This window comes from Nipponia nippon, unplaced genomic scaffold, assembly GCF_047370975.1.
Source record: "Nipponia nippon isolate SJK-2023a ecotype South Korea unplaced genomic scaffold, ASM4737097v1 scaffold_15, whole genome shotgun sequence".
NCBI classification, from domain to species: Eukaryota; Metazoa; Chordata; class Aves; order Pelecaniformes; family Threskiornithidae; genus Nipponia; species Nipponia nippon.
Genome location: NW_028262331.1, coordinates 10,901,834 through 10,927,757, shown reverse-complemented (window position 1 = coordinate 10,927,757; position 25,924 = coordinate 10,901,834). Strand labels below are relative to the sequence as shown.

At 44.8% G+C, this 25,924-nt stretch overlaps 3 protein-coding genes across 16 annotated transcripts; 1 reads left to right on the top strand and 2 right to left on the bottom strand.

The window, feature by feature from the left end:
• TNFAIP1 (TNF alpha induced protein 1) lies at nucleotides 1-16,840 on the bottom strand. 13 transcript variants are annotated; one of them, XM_087751786.1, is made up of 9 exons: nucleotides 16,721-16,840; nucleotides 16,534-16,616; nucleotides 15,817-16,143; nucleotides 13,716-14,056; nucleotides 11,453-11,622; nucleotides 9,497-9,586; nucleotides 9,342-9,394; nucleotides 6,673-6,868; nucleotides 1-5,389 (listed from the first exon to the last, which is right to left on the bottom strand). In XM_087751786.1, exons 4-9 carry the CDS (start codon nucleotides 13,930-13,932, stop codon nucleotides 5,171-5,173), a joined length of 945 nt encoding a protein of 314 aa, XP_087607912.1. In that variant the 5' UTR covers nucleotides 13,933-14,056; nucleotides 15,817-16,143; nucleotides 16,534-16,616; nucleotides 16,721-16,840; the 3' UTR covers nucleotides 1-5,170. The 13 variants fall into 13 exon arrangements, with proteins under 13 accessions (XP_087607912.1, XP_087607910.1, XP_087607915.1 ...); XM_087751784.1 differs by having other exon boundaries at nucleotides 15,817-16,124; XM_087751789.1 differs by having other exon boundaries at nucleotides 15,817-15,968.
• Nucleotides 16,841-16,943: 103 nt separating this feature from the next.
• IFT20 (intraflagellar transport 20) lies at nucleotides 16,944-19,536 on the top strand. The gene is made up of 4 exons (XM_087752403.1): nucleotides 16,944-17,277; nucleotides 17,632-17,717; nucleotides 18,566-18,669; nucleotides 19,110-19,536. Exons 1-4 carry the CDS (start codon nucleotides 17,151-17,153, stop codon nucleotides 19,189-19,191), a joined length of 399 nt encoding a protein of 132 aa, XP_087608529.1. The 5' UTR covers nucleotides 16,944-17,150; the 3' UTR covers nucleotides 19,192-19,536.
• Nucleotides 19,537-19,827: 291 nt separating this feature from the next.
• TMEM97 (transmembrane protein 97) lies at nucleotides 19,828-23,883 on the bottom strand. 2 transcript variants are annotated; one of them, XM_087752402.1, is made up of 3 exons: nucleotides 23,631-23,883; nucleotides 21,916-22,060; nucleotides 19,828-21,389 (listed from the first exon to the last, which is right to left on the bottom strand). In XM_087752402.1, exons 1-3 carry the CDS (start codon nucleotides 23,748-23,750, stop codon nucleotides 21,139-21,141), a joined length of 516 nt encoding a protein of 171 aa, XP_087608528.1. In that variant the 5' UTR covers nucleotides 23,751-23,883; the 3' UTR covers nucleotides 19,828-21,138. The 2 variants fall into 2 exon arrangements, with proteins under 2 accessions (XP_087608528.1, XP_009468123.2); XM_009469848.2 differs by lacking the exon at nucleotides 23,631-23,883 and having other exon boundaries at nucleotides 21,916-22,602.
• Nucleotides 23,884-25,924: the final 2,041 nt, after the last annotated feature.

Here is a 25,924-nt window from a genome sequence, read left to right as displayed (position 1 = left end):
TCACAGAAGACAAAATATAACACTTTATTAAAAATTAGTGTTCCATTTCCATTTAATGCACCGATAAAAGAGAAAACACTTTAATCAATAGCTAATATGGTTACCGCATTAACTGTTTTATCCATAAGGCTGACCCTTAAAAGTTAGACATAAAAATAAAACAAAGCCTGATGCTATAAGAAAACAGCTTGATCACAGAATGTCAGTTTAAACAAGATCAGCAATCATATTTGCTATCCTCTGGACAGAAAATATTCTAGAAATCCAAAGTCCTTTACTATTATTAAACAAATTAAGCTTCAACATCCCTCTGAGGTAGGGGAGGGTCTTACCACCATTGTATTTCAGATGAAGAAAAATGAGGCACATACAAAAAAACTGACTTGCCGTATGTCACCGAGTTAGTGGCAAAGTTGGAAACAGGACTTGTGCCCACTCATGTCTCAATAAAACCTCAGTTCTAATGAACAGAATGGATGGTGTGAAATTTGACTGTAAAGATTTAATGCCAAGGATTGTCAGAGCATATAATCTAATTGTGTAAGACAAGGACTGCTGGGCCAGACACATTCAGTTAAGGTATACTTCAGCAGTATTTCTAAGAGTGAATTGCATCTGAAAATTAAAAAACTTTGAGAACAAAAAAAAAATCTAATCAAAACCACAATAAGCATTGCCTGTTCCAAGCACAATGCAGCTTTTTCAATAACACGGTAGTATCGGTCCCTCCAATGCCCTCCAGTCTCAGTCAGTTATTTTATATTTTAACCAAGAAGTGCAAGAGAGAAGAATTCAGTGGAATGGAACGTTACGATAGGATAAATGTCTCCTGTTCCAAAAACTAAATGTCAAGGTGAAGGTTAAACATTTAGTTTTGTCTCGGCATTTATCAAGCAGTTGGAGGCTGCTACTCTGCAGAGCTCTCTCTTTTGACATTATTGCCTAATTAACACCGATGCTGAAAAGCTGTTTAACATAAGGCATTCACTCAAGGCACCAAGTCTCCTCCTCTGTAGAAAGACTGAGGCTGTTTTGCAATATGTGAGGACCCCATTACAGAAACATGCAACCCTTTATTACAGTACTTTTGTACAGATGTCAGTTAATGTTTTCCATTCATTCTCTCAGTCTGCTAATACAATATTCGAATGCGCAGAAGTTCACGTAAGTTTAGGAGCAAAGAGGACAGTGAGGTTTCAAAAAGAGCTCCAGCAGTTAATGAATGGTAGCTGATGTAGTTAGAATTCATACATTACAAATGAGGCAAAAAAGCATTTCTTTCTTCTAAAGGCTGCTATAAATTCACAGGCACATCAGTAAACCCATCCATTGGTGATGGTCTATATAGGAAGCCATTACAAGTCTCTTAACTTGCAGACAAATGCATATAATTAGTATGTGGTCTTAACAGGGATCATAATTTGAGATATTTAAAGCCAGCAGAGAAGAGTCTTAGGAAGCACAGCTGTTCGCTGTCTCTGGAAGTGGACAGCTTACTACAAATAAGTGAATGCTGCAGTTAAAAACGGCATTATCTTTTTCATGCTGCTTTTTCTCCATTATAACAGGTGGTAAAAATATATTCTAGAATGTCTAGAATGTTCTTGTCAGAACAATTTATAACCTTTAATTAAGTAAAGGATGATTAAGATGAGAATACAAAGCATGTGTTACATCAAAACTACAGTTATTTGAAATTATCAGAACCTGGTAGTACTAAGACTGTAGAAATCAACACGCTATGATTTTGGTGGAAAGGACATTCAATTAACATCCTGTATTGGAGCAGTTCCAGATAAGCAGGAGTCTTAAAAGAAAAATATAGTGTTCTATCACTTGTATTAGAAAAATGTTCAACCCGTGAACTGTGTAAGCGATGGCCGCATCCACATCTACATTTAGACTTACTGCGACTTCATGTAAATTATCCAATTACGTAAGCACTCAGGGCATTCCAGACTTTATCAGCAACCCAAGTATAGCAGCCCTACCTAGGGAGGGGATCTCTAGTACTGCAGTCATTTTAGCCTTGTGCATGTCCGAATAGCACACTTCCCAGAACACACCTGCACAGAGGATTTCCTGACGTTCTCCCATCCCCATCTGACCACCAGCCGAGGGAACTGCAGAACTGCTAGTCAAACCCAACCACAGGTATTTAACTGGGATCTCTCAGCCACATCCTGAAAATCTTATCAGGACAAAGGACACCAAGACCACGGTTTTGAAATGTCTTTTGAATAGGCAAAACTTCAGTGTTTACACAATTAGATTATTACTCTGAGTAAAGCTTACGGATGGACAGAGCGTTCTGTCCACAGTGGCCAAACATTGTTTAACATCATTCCAGTTCTAGTTGTATCTTAATCTAAAAGCAGATGTTTTGTGATCAGTACTAACTGGGGGTAGAGAAGGGAGAATGAATGGGGATGAGAGAAGAAGGTGAAATGAAAAGGATATTTGTACATATTTAAAAAAAAAATTCATAACTGCTTGCAGTTCTTACTGATATTCCACATTCCACAAATACCAAGAAGTTATTTTGCACTTTTTAAAAGATTTGTACAACCCAGATGGTTCTCAAAATAGTTTGTTCCCAAGATTAATTTAATCTAAATTCAAATCAGAAATCAACTACTTGGTGGCTATGGGAGACAGGGAAAAGAAAACCAACTAAACCAAAACACAAGCTTTTCTCTGCTTCTTATAGTGTAATAATTCACAATTTGCATCCATTTCATTAATGAATCCTGGGAGTACAGAATCCAACCACGGAATGAAAGCCTCTGGACTAGCATACAGATCTGACACTCGTCCTCCTGCACGCACTCCTTCCCATGCCTGTACTTCCCAGAGAAAAGAAATGCAAAGATGACATTTTTCTGCTTATAACTTCTTTTAAACACAGTTTTGTAAGGCTACCAGCATCACTTACTTAATCTGTTAACATTCACTATGATAGTAACAAGAAAAAAATAATATAAATAATTTGCCAAGAAACAGAAGTGCCACACATGAATTTTAAATGGCAGTCTTATTTGTTACAAGATGAAAAAAAGTACAAGAGAAAATTGAAGCTATTAAGTACAGCACAAAGACCCTATCGCTACAGGCTTTGCTGGTAGCTTCAAAGCACCCACCACAGTGTAATTTAAATAGTATCAGTGGAGGGGAAAAAGTTAAAAAAAAAATCCACATCACACACTAGCAGAATTAAAGAAAAAAAAAACCCACAAAAATCTTTGTCAGAACTAATCTCAGCAACTGTATTTTCACTGGCACAACAGAAAAACCAGCTGGAAAACAACAACTTACAGAAAGCAATATAAAAAGAAAAGAGGTTATTAGAGTTTTAAAGAGGCCTTTCACAAAAAGGCAGGTGCGTTACTGCGGCAATGCTACTTCCTGAACGCGAGGAGAATTAAGTGAATGCCTGCCACATGCAGAGGCCTGGCTAGGCAATAAAATCCTGAAAGTTTGCAGCCATTAGTGTTTTCTTACCAAGCCTCAACAATTTCATTTTCAAAAGCCTAAATGAGTGGACACAATTTTTTTGTTCCCTCCCCTGCTTTTATTACTACCAAACCATCTACCATCTTAATTCTACTTATGACTTCACTGTATTAATTTGGGATTATTTTCTTGTCAGGCTTTTGCAGTGATTTGCTTTAAAACTTACGGGTAGATGTGGCACTGGTCAAAGCAGTTCAAGCCTAACCACCACGGAATCTGAAGCTTCCATGTTCACGTGCAGTACAGGAACATGAAAGCAGTTGTGGAGCACGCTCCACTGCTGTCACATATCCATAGCTGCTAATGAACAGCCATCCAGTAATAACTGTTTATGACAGTGGTAAAATCTGAATCTGCAACCTACAGCTGAAACATACAAACATTTAAAAATACATTAACAGCTTTTCATACTAAACTTGAAACTGTTTCCAGAGATCCAATTTGCAGAGCAGCCTTGCCTCCAGCTTTCTGAAAGGCCCTTTACAACTAGCACCCAGCCAAGCACTCAGAACAAAAGTGATTATTTCAGTTTAAAATTCAGTATAAGCTACCTCTCTCCTGTGTCCGAAGCCCCTTGCAGTTTCATGCTAGAACAAGATTTTTATGACTATTCTCTTTCCACTTCAACTTCTATGCTCTAGAAGGAATTCGGAACACAAAACTTGAATTCATCCTTCAGTATATGAACATTATCTAGCATTGTAAAATGTTGTTTAGTCTGTACTTGCCCAGTCACTGCAATTTTTCCCCTGCTGTTTGAGAAATTTAACATCAAATAGCACTTTTGGGCCACAGGAGGAAACTAATGTAAAACTAATTCCCCAGATTGCCATTGTTTATATAAACACTATTACAAGCCTAGAAGTTTTCTTACTTGAAGAAGTTTCTTCCTTTACCATGCCCATTTCTCCATCTCCCAAAACAAGTCATTACACATATATTTAAATTTTCAAAGTTTTCTCATTTTTCACAAGGGGAGGTTTTTTGATGACTTGACCCTTACCTCTTCGGAAGAGCTTGCCTTAGAATTAACGAGTTTTAAAGACAGCTATCTTGGAACACAAACTTTTGTATGTGTACTGGGGGAACAGGTGGGAGAAATCACATGTGCAGTGCACCTGACTAGTGGATAGCTAACCATATCTTCTGGGGGTTATCAGATGTAGTGTTTGCTAAGAGCAGTCACATTCAAGTTCTCTCCACCCCCTCTTCAGTATCTTGATTTAAAAACTGGAAGTTCCATTATACAAAACTCTAAAAGGGCAGGCATCTGGAAAAAGATTTTCAAATCACGCCATCTCATTCAGGAAAAGCAGAGCTTCTCCCAGGAAGTAAGAAAACTGGCAAGTCATTAGATATGAGAGAGCAACCACAAACTGTCAGAATCGGTGTTCTGAATTCCATTCCTCAGGTGGCATGAAAAGGGGGCCAGTCTGTATTTAAAGCACATGGTGCAAAATTAACATCTTCATTCTCAGAGCCCGTGGCCTTTAGCATTGCTTTGTGTGCACAAATGCCCATTTGCTTCTCTGGGGAGCCAAGAAGCCAAATGAAGATCAATCCACAGAGTCCAACTGATCCCTCCCTACTTCCTGATCTCCCTCAAAGAATATCGATACAAGCCTTGACACCAAACCCTTTCTCCTCGACCGATATGCTAGTGGCCAAGCTGGCGGTCATCATAGGTGCTGTATCTCTTCACATGGATTCGGCGCACTCGGTCGCGAAGTTCAAAACCCTCATCATCCTCACTGTGAGATGCCTGGCTTCGGCTCCTGCTTGTTGCTTCCAGCAGAGAGTTATCAGGAACCCGTGGTGTTTCGTATAGTAAGACATTTAGTGTTTCCTCATAAATTCGTGCCTCAGGGAATTCAACCTACAAAAAACAGCACATGTCCTTTTCCTGATCTGTAGAGGATAACATGACTGGAACACATACCCGTAAGCAAAAAGATACTTGAGCCGCAAAAAGACATACAGTATAAAGAGAGTAAACCAATTGTAAATGAGAAAGATGAGCAAAGCAGTCTAATTCCTAGTAGAGGATTACTCCCACTGCCAGATCGCCTACATCACCTCTTCTTTTAGATTGTTCTAGAACGGAATACAGTATTTCTGGTTCTTAAGTGCTAATGTTGGACCCTGGTCACCTTACCTGCACCTCTGCAAGTCACAAGTTAACTGCTGAAGTTAGGGAAACTGTGTAGATTTATCACGCTAATCGTTATCATATTTTCACGCGTGTAACTCCTCTCTGAGGATGTACTGTGCTTGAAAGCAAGTCTTTAGGTAACCTTTGCAAAATCAGAGGTGGGAGGAGTATGACAAGAATCACTGGAAATGTGGGGAAATCAAGAGAGGTTGATCATTGGGAATCTGCACTCCTGCTGAACTTTTTCTTTTAACAGATATTCTACAGTTTTGCACATAAAAGCACAATGATAATAAAAATATCATGTTTCTGAACAATGTTTGAGCTCAAGTTTCCATTTGATTAATCTCATCCCGTCCATTTCAGTTATTCGGGTTGGGACAGATCAGTTTCAGTCTTCTCCTTTTTGGCATATATTTTCCAACACTCTGGAGAAATTTATACTCCCAGACACAACCATTTAGTCCAATTACATGCCATGATTACATCAGTGCAAGTGAAACACAGTACAAAGTAACTGCAATGAAGTAAACTTATGCAGGTATAATTAGGAGCAGAATTAGATCTTTACTTCATTTAATTAGAGAAGAATTTAAAGGCATTTACATGCTTTAGGGACACAAAGTCCACCAGCTAAGAGACAAGTGCTAAAATGCATGTGCTTTCAGAATTACTATTCTCAGTCTTTCCTTCTTCAAACCTGCTACGATATTTAGTCTTCTCTGAATTCTATCTAGTATGCAGCATCTTTTAGTAAGACACCAGCTCATCCTGCAGCCCCCTAAGCAGCGAGCCACCCTACTAATTTCGATGTCACTGACCATCAATTCCAGTCAATATTCAGGAGGGCTGGTATCAAAACTCTTCCAATAAATGCCACTGCTTGCCTCTAGCTATTTGGCTTAAGTTATACAAAATCTGTATCCTTCTGCAATGTATCATCAATCTGTTGGTTTTTGGTTTGTTTTTTTTACGCCATAAGAGGCAGGTGGATAAAACTCCATTACCTTGGTTTGCTTCTTCTCTGTGGCATACACTATAGAGGTACAACAGACTTCAGCAAGTTTCCGACCCTGTCCATAGAAAGACCAGCAGCAAATTTCATCCCCTATAACATCCTTAATGAAAAGAACTCTGCCGTTGAAGCGGAGAGAGAGTTTGTCAAACAGTTCTATGTTCTTCAGTAAGTTGTCATCCGAGTTACTGAAACACAGCAACAAAAGCAGGAATAAGGTTTTTGTGGTTTTTCAGCTGGCCGTGTCTACAGAATTTATATGCCTGTTCCACCACAGTTTTAAGCATTGATCTAGCTGCAGAATACAAGTAAGTAGTGACTCATTGCCATATGCTGCCAAGAAAAGAGAGGGCAATAGCCAATTTCAGATACAAATAAGATGCTCAGATCCCCACGAGCAAACTCACCAGCCTTTAGAGGTCAAGTTATATAATTAATAACGACAGCACAATTTCCCAAATCATTACATCAACTATCTACAACTATCTCTTGACTGACGCTCAAGACGATTAAATCATATGCTAACTGCAGTTCTCTTTAGCTTGGTAACAGCAAAAGTCCAAAGAGTCAACACACGTTAGAAGGCCAACTAAAAAGCAAGGTGTTTTGCACGTGACACTAGTGATACCATATACAAATTTCTAGGGTGAATACATTATTTAGGAAGCTAAGTTTTATTGACAGCCAGTGCAATGTAGGATCTTAATTACTTTTCAAAGCAAGATCTAGATGTTCTAGAGAAAAAAAAATATACATAGTATTATAGCTTTAAAATCAAGTAAAGCTATTGGAAAGCTATTCTTAAAATTTAAAATATTTTACTTAAATAACAACATCATGGCCAATCAATGTCCAATTTGATCAAGTAAAAAACCCAAAAAACCCTAAAAGCCTTACTCCTCTGATGTTAGATTGAATGCAGCTGTATCGAAAGTAAGTACTCTGTGCCCCTTTGTCTCTTTTTATAGGTGGCTGGGGAATTACGTGCAGATATGTGGAAGTTAGTGAACATATTACTGCCTAGACAAAACCAACCTTGCTAGCTTTAACAGTAAAATTCCTTAGTCTTTGGACCCAGAAGCTCACGGTTCACACCTTGCTGCCAAGATCATGCCCAGAGATATGACATTATACTTTTGTCCGCAGTATCTTAACTTTTGCAAGTGGTCCAGGAAGGCTATGAAATACTTGTGAATCAAGACACTGCTACTAAGAACAGCCGACTGGGCTTTACATAAAATACTTAGTCTGAGAAGTACTGCTGTTCAGATCTAAATCAAAAAAGCACAACGTGCAACCAGACAAAATCTTCAGCTCACAAGAATCATTCGATAAAGCACGCTGGGATTCAGCCAGTGACAAGTCCCAGGCTCTATCAAGTGGCAGAGCTGGGAAAAGAATGCAGAAGCCTTTGTTATTAGGCCACACTGACAACATAACTGAGAAAGCTCCTTTTATACTGTTGATTAGGAAGAATAGAAGGAAAAAAAAGATCTTTGCATGCAAGCAGCCAGTGTGGAATTTTAAATAAAGATGCCTCATTTAAGCACCCTCAAGGCATGCAGATTCATGCGCAAGGAATAATTAGAACCCTACAGCTAGTTGAGATACCAGCACCTCCTGGTATCTAGGACTCTGTTGCTCTCATTACTAGCACGTTTACGTTTCCAGACCCATGGTGACTAATATGCTATTCTGTGCTTGCTTTAGCATCACTGCCGTAAGCTAAAGGCTAAGACAGGGAGGAGTGCAACACGACTGGCAGATACAGAATGCAGTCTGCTGAAAAACAGGCTGTTCTGCAGCGCTCCCGCAGGTAGCATTTCCTGACTACCTGAAATACCACGATTGTTAGAATCCATCTCTCTGACAGACAATCAGTTTGTCTAGAGAAAAAACCTTCCAAGGTTGCATCTCAGACTGAAAAGGCTGAAAATGAGGATTCTCCATAGCATAAAGGATTACTCACATCACTTCAATGACTGGTTTGGAAAATCCAAAGCCATTCTGACAGCATCGTTAACAAAGGGATCATGATAGTTGCAGCATAAAACTGAATAAGTAACGTTACTTTATACAGGAGGAAAGCCAGTAAATTCTTGCCCTGGCCCTGTCTGGGTTGTTCCTGAGCAGAACGGATACTTTCCTTTGTAACCAAATAATTAATTCATTTAGAGGCACTGGAGGCGCTGGAGCATCAAGAATTTCTGTAGGTCAGAGTAAATGATTGCTGGCAGAGGTATATGCAGACTCAAAAGTAAAGCTAAACCGATGAGGTAGGCATCGTGGCTGCATTAGCTTTGCATTGACAAGGTAACGCTCTGTGTTGCATTACCTAAGTTACATCTAGTTTCAGCCAGTGTTAACAGCCTCATCGTTCTTCTCTCTTGTCCCTTGTTTCTGTTCATCTTTCTCACACAACTGAACTGTAACTAGACTTCGACAGATACAGTTTGCTGTGTTCTCCCCCCATTTAGATTCACATCAATCAAAAATAACTGCACTGAAATCCATAGAAGAGCACTGCTGTAATAAAAAAACCCAACAATCCAACCAACCAAAATAAAAAACCCCAAACCAAGCTGGGTTGTACCACATCTTCCTCCACTCCCATAGTCAAAGGGAAACTTTCCCATTACAGCGGGGTAAAAACTGACATACCTGGTGTAGGAGTATTTGTTGTTGCTTCTATTATAAAGCAGCTTAACAACGGGCTATTGGGACAGAAAGAAAAAAGCAGAAAAGGTAAGTTCTGTGTTTGAATACATTTAGCAAAAATTCAGTTTCTCACTGGACAGTTGTGACAAAACAGTTACTTTCATTGATGATTCTATCAGTCTCTCTTCTTCTTTTGGAGATGTGATAATAGGGATACTACAGACAGGTTCATACAAGTCTTTCTTGTCCTGTTTTAAAGAAAAAAGAGAGAGAGGAAATAAACTCAAGAGAGATAAATGCTAAAGCTAACATCTGCTGCTACTGTCTTCTCCAACCCCTCCAGCCATGTTCCCAAGCCCTGTGATGCAAAGGAAAAAGCTCTGTGTTGCTATAGTAACCACACAGCCTTACCTTGATCTGCAACCCAGAAATACAGCAGAGAGATTTCTCATCCCCAGAAGGCAGCAGTAATTGAAATATTGGGATGCAGGTGGATGTCCTTCTTAGCTATGGCAAGGACTCTGAGCTCAAGCCATATTTGGTTTAAGTGGGTTTATTATTCTATCCTTTTTTGAAGAAAAGGATAGTAAGAGTTTGCACTAGTTTTAATCAACTCAAAACACTGCAATATACAAGAATATCAGCCACTACGAACTGAACATTTGGCAAGAACAGCATGTCAAACGGACTTCAGCCCCTTGTGATACACAAGCAACAATCAAGAGCATGTAGTACAGTCTGTCACTCCGGATTCCTCATGTAGCAAATTAAGGAAGGCTCAATGGCTAATAGGAAAGCCTTAGAACATTTTGTTTTTAGAAGAAAGGTTTTAAATTCCAAACCAGAAGGAAAATTGTCAGTGTGGCTCTGCATTTCTTTCAATGGATACAAGAAGTATATTGAAGCTAGTATGCGAGGTATTTATCAATTACTACTTTTTGTCCTGCAAGAAACATTCATTTCACAACCTTAAGACTAATAATAAGTTATATATGCACTGCATCTGGGCTAACCTTATTAAAAAGCTGGCAGAACAAGCTGATTTCAATCAGCTGAAGTCATAGGGACTAATAAAGTGAATAAAGCTACTATGGGCTTACATATTTGCAAAGAGTAGTGGTAAACTGATACAAAGAGAAGTCCTTAAAGTAATCAGTGCTTAAAGTAATCAGTGCTTACCATACAGGTCATCTTTTCCATTAAGATTCAAACTTAGAAAAAAAACTTACCACGTTTTCAAAGACTCAAACCCATTCTGCCTATAAATATGATATAATTAGAAGTGACATAACTTGGGGGAAATTTAGACAAATGCCATAAGGTCTTTTAAAACATATGCTCAAAATAATCATGTTTATTCAATCCGTTTCCTTTAAATTTCTGGCTTTTATTTCATTTCACACAAGAGGAACTCATTCACTATCTATTTCCTAAATAAAATTAAAAAAATAGAAACAGAAAAGAACCAGTCCCTCTATTTAAATGACAAATGGCGAATACAGTTTCTACTTTATTCATCCTCCTGGCATTCCTGTGAAGTAGAAAAGTGCTACTCCCCCATTCTGAGGGGGCAGCCGGACAACTGAATGGAAGCACAAAGGGAAACGACATCTCCGAAATGACAGGAACTGGAATCTGCATCTTGCACATTCTAGATTCATATAATCTAACCAGGGGACAATCTTTCTCTCATCTAACCAGGGGACAGTCTTTCTCTTCTTACAAGGAAATAGCTCCCTTGATAATGTAACCACTCACCAATTGCACCAAATGCCTTCAGAGCACAGGTACCTGTGGCCTGGAAGGCTGTGCCATGATAGCACGTGGGTCTCAAAACATTTCCAGGGAGATCATAAACTAAATTTCGTCTCATTCAAAGCATCGCGGGCTCTCAGGTGTGCATACAGAGCAAGGATAACTATGGCTTTGATAAACATACTGGATAAGATCTTACAACTTACTTGACTGCTGTCTCATTTTCTTTCCAGGCTGTCTTGTACATCTAAGACTTGATACCATCCCTAGGGCCATGAAATACTCCCTGGAGTTGTCTTCAGGAAATTTTACAAACAAAACACCCATGAAAATCTTTACAGGCTACTTCTATTTCTTACCTGCAGGGCTGCTTGGCACATGTCCACTAAGCCCTGAATGAGATAATATTTAGCTTCTGCCATCAACTCTTTGATCTCCTGTCTGTGTTTTGGAAGTGCAATCGTGTCATCTCGGAGATAGTTTAAAATTGTTCCAAAGTGCTTCCCACAACGGTCTATAAGGATCCAGCCTGAAAAACAACCATCACATCGTTTCAATCACCTCAACACCAGGGAGCAAGAAAAAGCTCCTCAGAGAGGTTAAATAAGCCTAACGTTTCCTGAAACTGCACATGATACTCTTCCCATTTCATTCAGTGGAAGTCTTTACTGACTTTGAGCAAATTGAATTTAGCTACAGAGTGAAACCGACAGTGGAACCACTCCTTTGGTACCTCCTGTATCTTCCCGCTACTTTCCATCACCCCAAAAGAAAAGCCGCAAGCTAAAAATACTTGGCTTCCTATCACAAGACACTAAAATTGCTGCAGGAACCTGACTGCACGGTATCGACTGACCAGTCACTGGGCTGCCTGACCAAAATTATTACCTGTGCTTCGTCTTTTCTGTATTAGGTTCTGATTAAAGGAATGGACCTTTTCAACTACTATAGGAAGTCGCCAGTTTACATCTATTTAACTGACTGTCCAAGCCATTCAAACCTTAAAAAAAAAAAAAAAGGAAAAAAAAAAAAAGCTTATTGATAGGTAGGTTTCTTCTTTTATTTAGAGGCTTGTCATATTCCCAGCAAAATGGGGGTGTGCTGTATTTCTATGGAGTAAATGTATTAACTGCTGCTACAGTGTAATGCTGGGCAGTTAGAAACTTATCCCTAAGAAAGCCAAGGAAAGACCAGAAGAGAGAATTCACAAATGTTTGCAACAGGTAGATTTGGGATAAGTTCCGTGGCCTAACGAGAAGGATTTGGCCATTTTCCAATCACATTTTCTGCTGCTGTTCGAAGTTAAAGAGAGAAGTGTTCCGAAGATGCTAAAAGGTAGACTAGCCCAGAAAACCCAGTATGGGAAAAAGGCTGTTCTAGTCTCCAAATAGGAGCAAACAGGACAGAGACAGATCAGGAGGGAGCGGAGGGGGGATGCAGCACAGGAAGCAGTAGCGGCCAGACAGTTCATGCAATTTTAAAACATCCCTGAAGTCACATTCCCTAGGAAACAGGATGTCTGACTTGCTGGCAAACAATAGCAATGTAGGACGCACACAGGCAGAGGGCTTAACACAGCGCCAAACCCTTTTCCATAATGTGGAAGGCAGGCAAAAAAGTGTTATTTCGGGACTTAGGTACAGAAAACAACATAGGAAAGTAGACTAAACCACTGCTAGATTCTGCAGCTGTCCTCCATTCAGGATGAGGATCTTAGACAAAACTGCTGGACTAAATGGATTTAGTTGCATGCAACACTCAACAAGACCCAGCCTACTCAAGGGCAACTTGGTTTAAATGATATACAAAATCCACAGGAGTTGCTTCAGTTTAAGTAAACACGCTGCTGTGCATCAAGTTTCAACTGATGCAATCAGGGCGTGCAGAGGAGCTTTCGCATGAGCGTTCAGAAATACCAAGAGGTTAAATACTTGCCAGCCTCTCTCAGGCTCTTCTCCACAGTGCCACAACCCTCATTCCTAAGGTATCATTTTGCCCTGGACTACCACAGAGAGGAAAATGAAAACACTCGTAGCCATTGCTGGTATTGGTCATCTTACTTGTTCTACTCTCTATAATTTATTATGGATTTTTATAATGCCAATATTCAGTGTCCAGCAGGAGGTGACACACTACTCGACTGACGGCTAAGTACTGTCACAGCATCGTAAGCCACAAGTGGAACATGCTATGGGGAGGAGGAAAAAAACCGAATTTTCGACATAGCAAGCAAGGCTATTCTGAGTGTTAAAGATGAAAACTGAACGTCCCTCCCCACATGCGCATTTCGAATGATGCCACTACATGACACCACATAAATGGCAACCCACATACTGTCTGTTCAGTCTTCCTAACAACATCAACAATCTGCATACCAGCTGCGATCGTAGGAAAGAGAACCAGTCCTTCCGCTAGTTAATTTTAGTAACAAAAGAACACATTTTTATAAAGCACAGAGGACTGATAGCACTAATGGGAGTTGGCTGCCTAATGTTCCAAGTTATTTTTGGAATATATCTTTCCCTACGTCCCTAACTGAGGGTAATCTTAAAACGTTTAAAAAACCACCAGTAAAACCCAGTTGTTTTACAAAATTCTCAGCAACAAAAGAAACTCCCTTACCTTCCTTGTCTGTGAGCACTTCCATTCTGCCGCTGAACATGGCCTTCAGCATTGTGTCGTGCCTGGTCAGTACTTGTACTGTGGTGTAATATAAAGAGCCCCCAACATTGAGTCGCACGTACTTGTTACCGAGGCTGCCCCCTTTGAAGCTGCAAGTTTTGGGCTTGGGCCCTGCAGCTGGACAAAGGGTGGTGGTTAGACACGTGTCCCCCGACATCTCCTTCTGTAGGTAGATGACAACCCTGCAGAGCGTGGGCTTGACGGATTCCGCCGTGATTGGGGAAGAGTCACAAGTCACCAGACGAGGACGGCAAGGCAAAAGCGGTCATAACCAACGGACCCTTGAAACAGAAACGGATAAGATCAATACAGAAGCCTGGAATTTCCATTTACAACAAAACCACGAAGCCCACGTTAAAGAAGAGACATTTTCAGTAGATTCCTAAGGACACATCTACACATATTCCGACAAAACAGGATTTAGCCGTTTTTCAGACGACTGCATTATACTGCAGCGTAAGTTAAGTTATAGTTGCGTTACTGATAGTGAGGCACGCTAAACTTTGCTGGACTTCCTGTTATTTCCTCTTCAGCCAACACTACAAACATCGTACAGTACTGCAGTCCAAGTTTAAGCACTGGCTGGAATTCGTCTCCCTCTCAACTTCCCAAAAGAACGCAACTCTCTTTGTGCAGAGCTGAAACACAACGGAAGAGCTTTCTGCTCGCCCTTCAGCTGGGGAGTGCATCTACACGTGCGGGGTTTGTTGCTGCTGTTTTGTTTTTTAACTGGAGGCATTTAGAAACGTCTCTTCAAACGCCTCGACACTGAAATGCCGGACCATAATGTTCTATTTCCTGCCAACTCTTCTCATTCAAAACTCTTCTTCCTCCATCCTGGAATGCCGAGCAGTCAATGTAGTTTTAATTAAAAAAAAAAAAAATTAACACCACCTCCCTGCCAAGTATGTCCAGTCTTTGGAATACTTCTCAACGAAAAAGCCAGCTAGACAGTCACTGCTGCCTTCCCTCCCCAGTCTCACTGTGCTCATCTTTCCATCGACAATGAGCTCAAAATAGAAACAAACAAATGAAAGGATGGAATTCTAACAGGCCAGATCTGAAGTTTTTTAACTGGAAAAGTACAAATACAAGTTTCTTACCTATCTTCTAATAATTACTGTTCTCAAAAACATTTTGCTGTTGGTTTTTTTGTTGTTGTTGGTTTTTTAACTCTTTCAGACTACAAATATCTCCTCCCTTTTCTGTTCTGTGCCTATGGCACATGAGTAACCTTTTATAAATAAATATAATAACCCGCTAATTATATTGTTATTCTTCCTACACCCCTCTTCCTTCTCACCCCACCTCATCTTTCAACATAGAAAAAAACCCACAGCCATCCATCTGTACAGCAAATGACTTGGCAGCTACAGACGGTATCTTAAAATTGCCAGAGATGTGAATAACTACGGAACTTTGAACAACACCTGAAGTCTAACGTTACTCTGCGATTCCTAACTCAATTATTCTAATTAAGCAAACACTACAATGTCTATTAAATAACAAGCCATGACAATATCGCACAGACGATCAAGACACAAACCAGTTCTAAGAATTTTAGTGCCAAAAAAGTTCAGTTTGCCTATAAATGCTCCAACTGGAGCTCCCGCTACCTGCCACCGTTCTTTACTTTCACCTAACCACCAAATGCAACAGCAAGCTTCGGCCCCCACCTGGCAAAGACAAAGTTTTTCCTGACTACGTCACTTGAGTCAAGTAGCCCACGAGCAAGCCTAAGTCAAAGGCAACGGCACGCCACATGTGGAATTGGCCAGAAAAGTAATTCCCAGCTGGTAAGCGAGCAGCAGCAACCAGAAACTGCGCATCGCGGTCACAGCGCTATATAAGAAGTTCGTTACCCAAACGAAGCAGCTCAGGGTTATAGAGAAATCAATCAGGAATTGTCCAAGCCTCGCGCATAACACTGTTCCTCCCTGTCACAGGAGGGTCCTACAACCCACTACGAGTAAGCAAATTGAGAGCAGGAGCAACTACACCTCATCTCAGAGCAGGGACCTTGGTAACAACGGAAACATGCCTTAAGTCTGCGCGTTCACCATCAACGTCCTGCTGTGCTTAACCCTCAGCAACGCCTTCGTAGAACACAGGCACGCCCGCGGAGACAGCCCGACCGACGCCGTACCGAGAGGAATCCAGACGCAAACAGAGCTCTCCGCTTTCAACAGCGATCTGCCCGAAGGTGTTCGTTACAATCAGGTTTCGTTACCACTTCAGGCCTTCGCTCGCTTCATAAATCCCAGCAGAAGCCCCTACACGGCCGACCCAAGCAGGAGTCGGCACCATCACTGGAACATGTTGGTTGGCTAACACGCCGAGAGGCTCGCGCTGCAAGCAGGAACGTAACCTGTAATTATCCCCATTAACACAAGAGGAAATTTTCTGCGTCCCTTCCTTCCTGCCCCGTGTGGGAGGCAGGAGGAGGCCTGCGGAGCGGTGACACACGGCCGCATCAGGAAGTGGCCCCTGCTGAGAACTTCCATAAAAAGGAATAAAGGGGGAAAAAAACCCACCCCGACACCCGGCCCCGCTGCGCAGCACCGCCGCAGACCGGGCACGCTGCCGGCCCCCGCTCTCCGGCCCCTCGCCGCCTGACACCCGACGGTCCCCGGGGCTCCTCGGCACCCCCGGGCCCTGCCGCGGCGGGGCAGCGGCGGGCCCCCGGCCGCGCTGAGCCAGGGCCGCGCAGGGGAGCGGAGCGCGGCCGGGCCGCCGCAGGCCCCAAAGCCCTACGCACCCGGGAACGGCGGCACCTCCGGGGAAACGAACCGGGGGTCCGCAGGCCGAGGCGGCCGGCAGCGCGCTTCTCCGCTCCGCCACCTGGAAAAGCAAACGGAGGCTGACCCAGCGGCGGGACGGCCGCCGCGGGAGGCCCGGTCCCCCCCGCCACAGCCCCGGGAGCGGCAGCCCCGGTGCTCGCTCACCCGCCCGCCGCCGCGGCCCCCGCCTGAGCTCATTTCCTCCGCGCCCCGCTGGGAACCGGCAACCCGGAAACGTTTTCCCGCCGCCGACTGCGGCTCCCAGCGCGCCCCGCGGCGCCGCCGGGACTACAACTCCCAGCGTGCCCCGCGGCGGGCCGGCTGGGAGTTGTAGTCCCGGCGGCGCCGCGGGGCGCGCTGGGAAATGTAGTCCCGGAGGCGCCGGGACTGCAGCTCCCAGCCTGCCCCGCGGCGGGCGCGGGCTGTCGCCGTGGCAGCGGCGGAAGGCCGGGCCCGGTGCCGTGAGGTGACGGGGTCCTCGGAGGCCGCGGGTCCCGTCGGGGTCGGCCGCGGACCCCAGAGCGCCCCGGGGCCGGCGGGGAGAGGCTGCTCCGTTCCTGTCAGCGCCCACGCTCCCCCTCCCCCGCCCCGAGAGATGGCGCAGGCGGCGCTGGGCGCGGCGGGCCTCCACTTCGACGAGCTGAACAAGCTGCGGGTCCTGGACCCCGAGGTAGCGCAGCAGACGGCGCAGCTCCGGGAGGAGTGCAGGGCCTTCCTGGACAGTAAGTGTGCCGGCGCCTTCCCCGGCCCGGCTGCTCCCCGCGGCCCCGAGAGCCGGCCCGCCGCCTGCCCGCCACCGCCGTTTTCTGACGAGACGGAGCCCTCAGGAGCTCGGGGAAGGGTTAGGAAGGCAGGCTGGGGCACGAAGGGCTGCGGTGACTCGTGGACGCTTAAGGGCCTTTCTCCTTTCTTACCCCTTTTGTAGCCTCTCTAATAGCGAGGAAAATCTTAACGCGTACTTGTTTACGGTAAACTCTAAAAATATAAGCCTCATCTAAAAATTATAGCATGTAGTAGAAGCCTTGGTCTTCTTTAGAGGTGTTTTGAATATTGCTTGACAATTTTTTTCTTTGCAGAAATAGTAGAATTTCAAAAAATAGTGGGTAGCTTAATTGAACTTGTCGATCAACTGGCAAAAGCTGCTGAGAGCGAGAAGATGAAGGTACTGTGCAATTAATCACTGGCTTGTTATGCACTCTGCTCTGTACTGTGCGTGAAAAACCAGGTGTCTGCCCTCCTCCTTTTACAGCATAAGCGATCTTTTTCTGTCAGTCCTGCGCAGGCATTTCTGCAGTAGTTAAGGTCTGTCTGTCTGCAATACGAAAGCATGGGGCTTTTTAATGGGTATTAACGTCTAGAAGACTTTTATAGGCACGCTTAGAGTGTCCCGTTGCTCCTGCATTTAACAGTCCTACGGTTGCTGTGTGCCTATATATTTGCACACAAATAGCACATGTATTTTTTAATCACTCCTTCTACTAGTAGAGCTTTGTACTCAGCAGGCATGGGAGGCTCTGCGAGGAGGAGGAGGAGGAGGAGGAGGAGGGCTTTCTAGAGACCAGATCAGTGAATAGCTCTATAAATACTGTTGAAATTTTCTTGATGTATGTGACCCCAAGCGGTGTGGGTTCTTTATGTGTTACTGTGGAAATAGAAATGAATGTTTAGCACAGTTGTAGGTAATTGCTTTTTTCCTTATTTGTTCTGGGGACAAAATTATACCCAGAGCTTGTCTACCTGTAGCACCAGTCAGCAGCGACCAGTTTGTGTTTCCAGAGGAATCAGTGACGTTCGGTCCTGGAGTTTGAGGGAAGTCTCAAATGCCTTTTAACCTGCCCAACCTCTACAGGGACTCTGCCTGTTCCACCAGCCATTCAGTATTCAGCTGTCACCCGCCTTTATCGTTAGCATGGCTGAAACACTTCAAAATCAACCTGCTAGTAGTGAAAGGGGCTAAAAAAAAATAAAAAACCCAATACAACTACATCAGTGACCATCCTGTTTTGACAGGCCATTGGTGCACGAAATTTGCTGAAGTCTATAGCGAAGCAAAGAGAAGCTCAGGAACAGCAACTTCAGGCTTTAATAGCTGAAAAAAAGATGCAGCTGGAAAGGTAAGTTTTCTATGAAACACTTTTGGGGCATTATGGAGGCTGGGAAGTCGATCTGGCCCGCGGTGCTTGGCTGCAGGACGCCGCCTAAGCTCGTTCGAACGGTCCGTCTGCAGCAGAACCGCGCGGAGCCGCAAGCCCGGAGTTAACTTAAGGCCCTGTCTGCCGCTCGTCAAGACGGCTCATCTGTGACGGCTTTGTGGCTAAATGAACAGAGGGCGCGCGAGATCGTGCAGTCAAAGAATGAATAAATGTAATTCAGCGGCACGTGTCTGACTTGTAAACGCGCTTCAGAACTGCAGAGTCCACCTCGTCCAGCCGCTGCTTTGCAGATGACTTGCCCACGTAGCCTAACTTCCCTTCACCACAGACCGGTGAACGTTGTACTAAACCATCGAACGCGGGCGGGATGCAGCTGGTAACCATTTGTTTTTTTCTTTCAGATACCGAATAGAGTATGAGACTCTGTGTAAAATTGAAGCAGACCAGAACGAATTCATTGACCAATTCATTTTTCAGAAATAGAGGACTTTAAGATAAAAAAGAAACTAACTTGGAAGCTTGACCATTCCAGAATCTTGAGAATTTAAAAAATATGCAATTTTTCACTGTGTATGAATGAAGAGGTGGTTTGTACAAATGGAAGTGTCTTTTAATTCGGTGTGAATTACACTAGAAGTGGCAATAAGGAGGGCTTTCTAACAGGTGTAAAGACTGTTCTGTCCTTTGATTTTATAAAGTTTTGTACAGTCAGTAGTTCCAATTCAAATTATAGTTGAATTAATACTACTGTTGCTACGTTATGTCTCTCACTTTTTGAAGTGTACAGCTCTTTCAAAGAAATCAGGAAATAAATTATTGTTTTCAGACTTTCTGGATATACCAGAATGAGTTGCTTCTGCTATGTTACTTTTGAGCTTAAGAGTTTACAACTCCCTGGCTAGTCATAATGGTTTTCCTATATGTAGTAGTTTTCATATCTGTAAAGACACAACGCGTAATCAGCAGTAAGTTTTATCTGTATTGACCAGATTATTTCTTCTATAGAATTAGGAAAAAAACCCAGAAACTTATGATTAACAGAACGGACCAATTACAGACAGACAAAAAAAGCAGAGAACACGGCAGACTTAAGAACTTTACGCCACGCCTGAGGTACGTCCATACAGGTAGCAATATTACAGTACAATTATTTCATGGGCGTTATTAGTGATAGAACTGTGAGAAACCATTCTAAGCATACAGCGACACCAGGACTAGACGTAAACTATAAATGCAAATGGGACGTATAAAAACTGAAAGCCTGGGATCTAACATCAAGCCTCATAGATGCATTTTATGTCTGTCTTCAGGCAACCAAATACAGAACTGTTGGCCTTTTCAAAGCCTGTGGAGGGTTTAAATTTTATACCAGTTAAGTTCTGAAATATATAGGCAGTGAGTGAAAAGCCGTCTCGGTGACTTGTAATTTTACATAAGTCTCCCAAGTTTGATTCTTGCAGAGCAGCTTGAGAACTTAAAAAACAAACAAAACAAAAAAAAAAAGAAAAAACAACCTAAAAAACCCCAACCCAACCCCCACCAGCCCAGAATTTCTACCAGGAGTAGGTTTTATTTACTGGAACTTATCCCTCTATTTGCTGTGTGAACTATCTACGATCTCATGGTCATTTTAAGTTCCTTTTAGTCATTCCCTTAAGAAGATTAAATGCAGTTTAATGCGTTTAGTTATTTATTTCCATACCAGAAGTGATTTCGTGGAAGAGAAATTTACAAATCCTCGTTTACAATTCCCGAAGCACTTCAAAAGCCTCTAGGAAGTATGCCGCATCGTCAAAGTTCACTTTAAGCATTCAGAAATCCACATTTTGGCACATTTATCACCTATAAGACATTTACAATTAATCAAAAGTGAAGCAGAGCAAAGGAAGGCGAAATTTTAAAGGAAGGGGCGATGAAGTTAAGAATTATTCTATGATTTGAAATGCTTTGAGAGCACAGCTTTGCAAATCTGTATATAATCAGTTACGGATTGTGCAGAATACCCTCCTGGAAGACAAATTCCTTATTTAAGTGGTTTTCTAACAGTCATCTTGGGAAAAGGGAACTTGAAAGAAAAGTATCAGCTGTAGTTCTGCCCCGTCCCACAGTTCCACATCGAGCGGTTGTCGATCGTCCTACGACAGACGCACCGCGCCAAACCGCCGGGGGGAGAGGAGCGCGGTCCCTTCACCCGCGCGTGCCCAGAAACCCCGTTGGAATTGCTGGGACAGGCGCCTGCCGCAGCCATTTCTGATTAAAGGAGAGCTGTAAACTCAAACCAGGTCACGCTTGTCTTGCAGGAGCCAGGTGCTCTGGTAAGAGCTGTTGCAGCCAACAACACGAGACAGATGTTTGTCCCAGAAGACGACGTCGGCGCAGGGTCTGAATCAAAGCCAGTACGAGTGTTGGGCTTAGGACGGTTACAGGCGACTACTTCCTTTTCCTTTTCTCCGCGTGGTTGTAGTGAGGGTTGTAGAGCATGGTGAACAGAATCAGAAGCGGTATCAGCAGGAATGGCATATACACAGACAGCAGAATTAGGCGCTCGCGTTGCGTCTGAGGTCCCAAATGCTCGGACTTGGAGAAATCGTGGAACAGTACATGCGCGAGGATGGCAAACAACGTTGTGGCTACGTGGGTGGAGTAGATAATTGCAGGAGTCCTTATCCATTTGCAGCCACCTGTATAGAAGCAAAAAGGAAACGATACTTAAGAATTTTGAAACAAGCAGAATTCAGCGGATTTTAAATTAATGGAAGGTTAACTGCTGTGTCTGACAGGATGAGCCAGAAGCCATATTACGTAGGTAGTAGAAAAAACCAGGTACTAGGAGCAACCCAGGGAAATTATCGACCTTTATGGAACTGTGGAACGATGGTACGATCGTGACAGTTTTGAAGTAACAAAACAAGTCCAGAGGCTTGGCCCAGAACTTCGGCAGCCTGCCAGATGTCAAATGCTGATGCTGGTTACGTGTAAATGGCCACAGTGGGAAAGGGCCTACAGTCACGGGGTTTGGCTCTGCCAGGCCCGATTCGGTGCTGCTTTCTCGGAGAAAAGTTGCCAAGAAAACAGCACAGCACTCCACCCCCCCGGTACATCCCTACTGTTGCTTAATACTGACAAATAAAACCTCTGCTGTACAGAGAGCAAGCGTTACGCAGAAATGCCGCACAGGACATGTTCTTACCCATGTTTCATACCCACCTTTTAAGAAGGCGTATGCTGCGATGGGGAAGAAAGGCGTTTGTAAGAAGGCTTCGCAATATATAAACGCCTTAAACCACTCCGGGGGCTGGAGCATCATGGGGTCTCTGAAGGTGGCCGCATACCACTCTAACCACCCTGTCAGCTTCAGAGGAAGAACGAAACAACAGATGAGTACACCGAGCGTCAACGCAACGGGGGAAATGGCAACCCTCATCTGGCGGGCAGATGAGGCCGTCATTGCAGTGGGAAAATCAGGCGATCTCATCGTGGTACACAGGCCTTCATGCTGCAATTCGGTTCTAACTGGGACGACATTTCTGAAGTCTTTAAAGTGATGAACCATTGCCATTACGCATATATTAACTTTGCACTACAGGCAATTTTAGGACTATTACAGAATTAAGTGCAGCTTTCCAAAAACCATTTCTGAAATGTCATTTCTTACCAGAAAAAACGCAAACGACAAAAGATCTGCACCTCGGCCTTAGTGGGCATTGAAGAACTCTTGTATTTCCCCCTTTCTGACCCTCCTATTGCCAGCGGAGGTGGGCTCGGTCTTGCGAACGCCTTTAGGTGCTTGCCCTGTCTGAGCAGGAGGTGCGACCCCGGCCAGGAGGAGTCTGGGGCCTCCTCCGTCAGGGAGCGCAGCGTTAGATCCCGCGGCTCGCGGCTGCCTGCTGCTGCGCGAGGTAAGGATTTTGGCTTAGCGAGTTGCAATTAGTTTCCATGACAGAAATGTAAACTCCAGCGTGGCTTTAGGGTGGACTTTGAACGGAGAGATAGGTATTGAGATTTGGTAGTTAACTATTAATTAAAAACGGTTTCTGTAATGAAGTAATTCTGCAGGCGCTTCTAATGGCAAAATCAAATTCACTAATTGTGAAGCTCGGATAGGAAGTTACGGCTGATCTCATCCTGTTGATGAGAGTTGAATTGATTGTCCTCTACCCAACTATTATTTAATTGACTTTATTATGTTTATTGTCTTCTATAAGCTTATTCAAAACCCAGCACACCAGAGATTTTTACTACTAAGTTTGCTTGCTAGCGCGCTGCTTCTGCGGTAACAATTCGCTTTGACGTTTTTGGCAGGAATATGAGCAAAAATGGGGATCGGAGAGCGACCGAGGCGGTGAGAGCCCAGGGCGCCGGCGCGGGACCTGACGGGAGGGCAGCGGGTTCGTTCCTACGCAAAGGGCTTCTGCTGGGCCGCTTTGCCTTCCTCGGCCCGCAAAGCGCGCGCCGCGCCGCGCCGGAGGAACCACCGTCCGCTCCCTCCGGTCACCGGGACTTGGCTTGTGCGCCCCGACGCGGGCGTTGGAACGGGGAGGAGCAGCCCGCGTACATCGGCGTTACAAATTTTAAAAAAATCAGTCACAGCTGCTGAAGGTGCTGATGAACGACGGCATTTACCGTCCTCCCCAAATGAGTGACTCGACTGAAAATACAGCGCATCACGTAGGTAGCAAGTACTGAGTTATTTTTAAGCACTATTTCATTTTAGGAAATTCACCGCATTTTTTTCTCCCCCGTTACGTCTCTACATACTAGATTTTGTAAAACAAAAAAAAAAAAAAAGAAAAACCGCCACGCGATCCATTCAGGCAAGGCTCCGTGCACGTTGGCTTCTCCTCAAAACCCTTGCAGCGAGCAAGGCCCCGGCCCCAACCCCCGGCCCCGGCCCCCAACCCCCGGCCCCGGCCCCCACTCACGGCCGGCGGGCGGAGGCCGGCGGGCAGCAGCGGCTGGAGGTCGATGAGCAGCGTGAGGGGAAGGTGGGTGAGGAAGTAGAGGGCGAAGAGCCGCTCCCGCCATCGCGGAGCCGCCGCCATCGCCGCGCCCTCCCCGCGCGCCGAGCCACGCCCCCCGCCGCGAGCCACGCCCCGCGCGGCTGGGAGCGGCAGCGCCCAGGAGGAGGAGGAGGAGGAGGAGGAGGAGGAAGGGGGGGAGCCCGGGCCGCCCCCCTACCTCGCTTCGGCCCCAGCCCCGCCGCCGCCCTGCGCCCTCCCCCCGCCTTTCCCGCCCTGCTGCCTCATTCCTGCCCCGGCCCGGCCCCGCGCAGCAGCCAGGAAAAAGCCGCGCCGGCAGCTCCCCGCCTCTCGGCCAGCCGCTGCCCGCGGGCCCGGCCGCCTGCTGCCAACGGTGAAGCTACGAGATTGAGAGATGGGCTTTCCCTCTTCATTTTCGGGGAAAAGGCGATTTCTTTACCGGTACTAACGCGCCTTCCAGTGACGAGTCACCTCCGCCAGTCACAGCACCACCCGCTACCGCCGCGGGTCCGATTCCAGCCTTTATTGAGCCAGCGTCGGGCAGGCGTACGGGCAGATTACAGATCCCTTATCTGCTTGGATGCCGGTTCCCCCCGTTTAGCAATGTCACAAACAGTTTTAAAGTAACCATACCTGAGCGGGATTACAGAAGTACAGCGAACAGCATTTTCCGTCAAGTTAGACTCGACAGAAGAATTTTAAAAAGTTACAAAGACCAAACAGTTCAAGGATCTCGAGATACTCCGTTACTAAAACAAGTACAGGGTAAAAAAGACGATTAGAAAAATTGCTACCCAGTAAATAGTAAAACCGCCTGTTCGGTCCGGTGAGCATCCGTACACCCCAGCAGGCCGAACAGCGAAGTCCCACCTGCGCCACTAACGCGTCGGCTGAAGGAGAAAAGCACTTCGCAACTTCCGTAAATTAATTGATTTGAATCGGTCGATGACATTTCACCGCACATCAGGACACGGATTTTAGCAGCTTCCTTTTCCGTAGCTGATCTTGTTCAGCGCCTCTGCATCGCCGTCCGGACGCGCGCGCACAGGGGTGAGGCCTTCGGGCAGCTGGATGGGCCTTCAACAACTGGTGAATAATTTCAAAGTTATTCTTTGCACTCGCTACTTCTGTACTCTTCTCAAGGCACAATTAACACAAGGAGATGCAGAAGCCGTATTTAGAGAGCTTAAAACTTACAATTACGATCTGTAATTCATTCAACATTGATATCAACAAAGCTTAAAACCGATTAAAACGCAACTCTGAAAACCGCAAGCCACGTTTTAACCTCATTGGGAAAGAAAGCAGCTCTCCTGCTGACCTCACCTTTGGATCGCGGTGTATACGTGCGTGCTTTCACTTTAGAAACAGCTCCGTCAGAGGCAGCGCCGAAGAGGTCTCACTCTCACTGTAACCGATTTACGTTAAACACGTCAAATGCAGCTGAGGCTACGGAAGACATTACCATAATCGGGTTTTGTACCTAGTTGCACCCGAATTTCGGTTACGCGTTTGTGCCCATCTCCGTTACTCATCCCGCACAGCGCCTTGCCCACGTTCGCATGAAGACGCGCCGAAAGGTAAACGTCCAAACGACATTTGATTCTTTTTATGTCTCTGAAGGAGATGAACCCAGGGACCTCGAGCAATCGGCTCCCCAAACCCCACTGACGCACAAAGCGGTCTCCGCCGGTTGTGTCATTCCGCGCTCCTGCCCCGACAGAGCCGGGCGTCGAAATGCGAAGGCCCGGCGAGTCACGCGCCTGCTTGTGCCGCAGGCTCACGCCGAAGGCGACTCGAACGAGCGGACTGAGTAAGAACGGCAGGGAACGAACGGCAGCTACTTCAGCAACAGACAACCAGGACGCGGTAACGGCACCACCGCCACCGGTTCTAAAACGCGTTCACCTTTAGCTCCTACCGGCGCGGAGACTTAAGCAGAGGTTTGAGGAAGAGGCGTGTACGTGAGGCACCAGCGGGATCTGGCCGGCCCTGGGAAGAGAGCACGTGCTAAAGGCTGATCAGTTTTATCAGTTTATTTCTTGTGAGGTCCGGAGGCTTGAACTCCACGGTTCAATTTGTTTGATCTTTAAAAAGGTCACACCGATAAAACACGAACATTTTCAGTCGCATTCGGCCACGCCGCTGCGCGGTGGCTTCCTTGCATCAGGACTACAGAAAACAACGAACAGAACCGACGTGAACTTTGCAAACCACGTAAAACCCGTCCTTGGCTG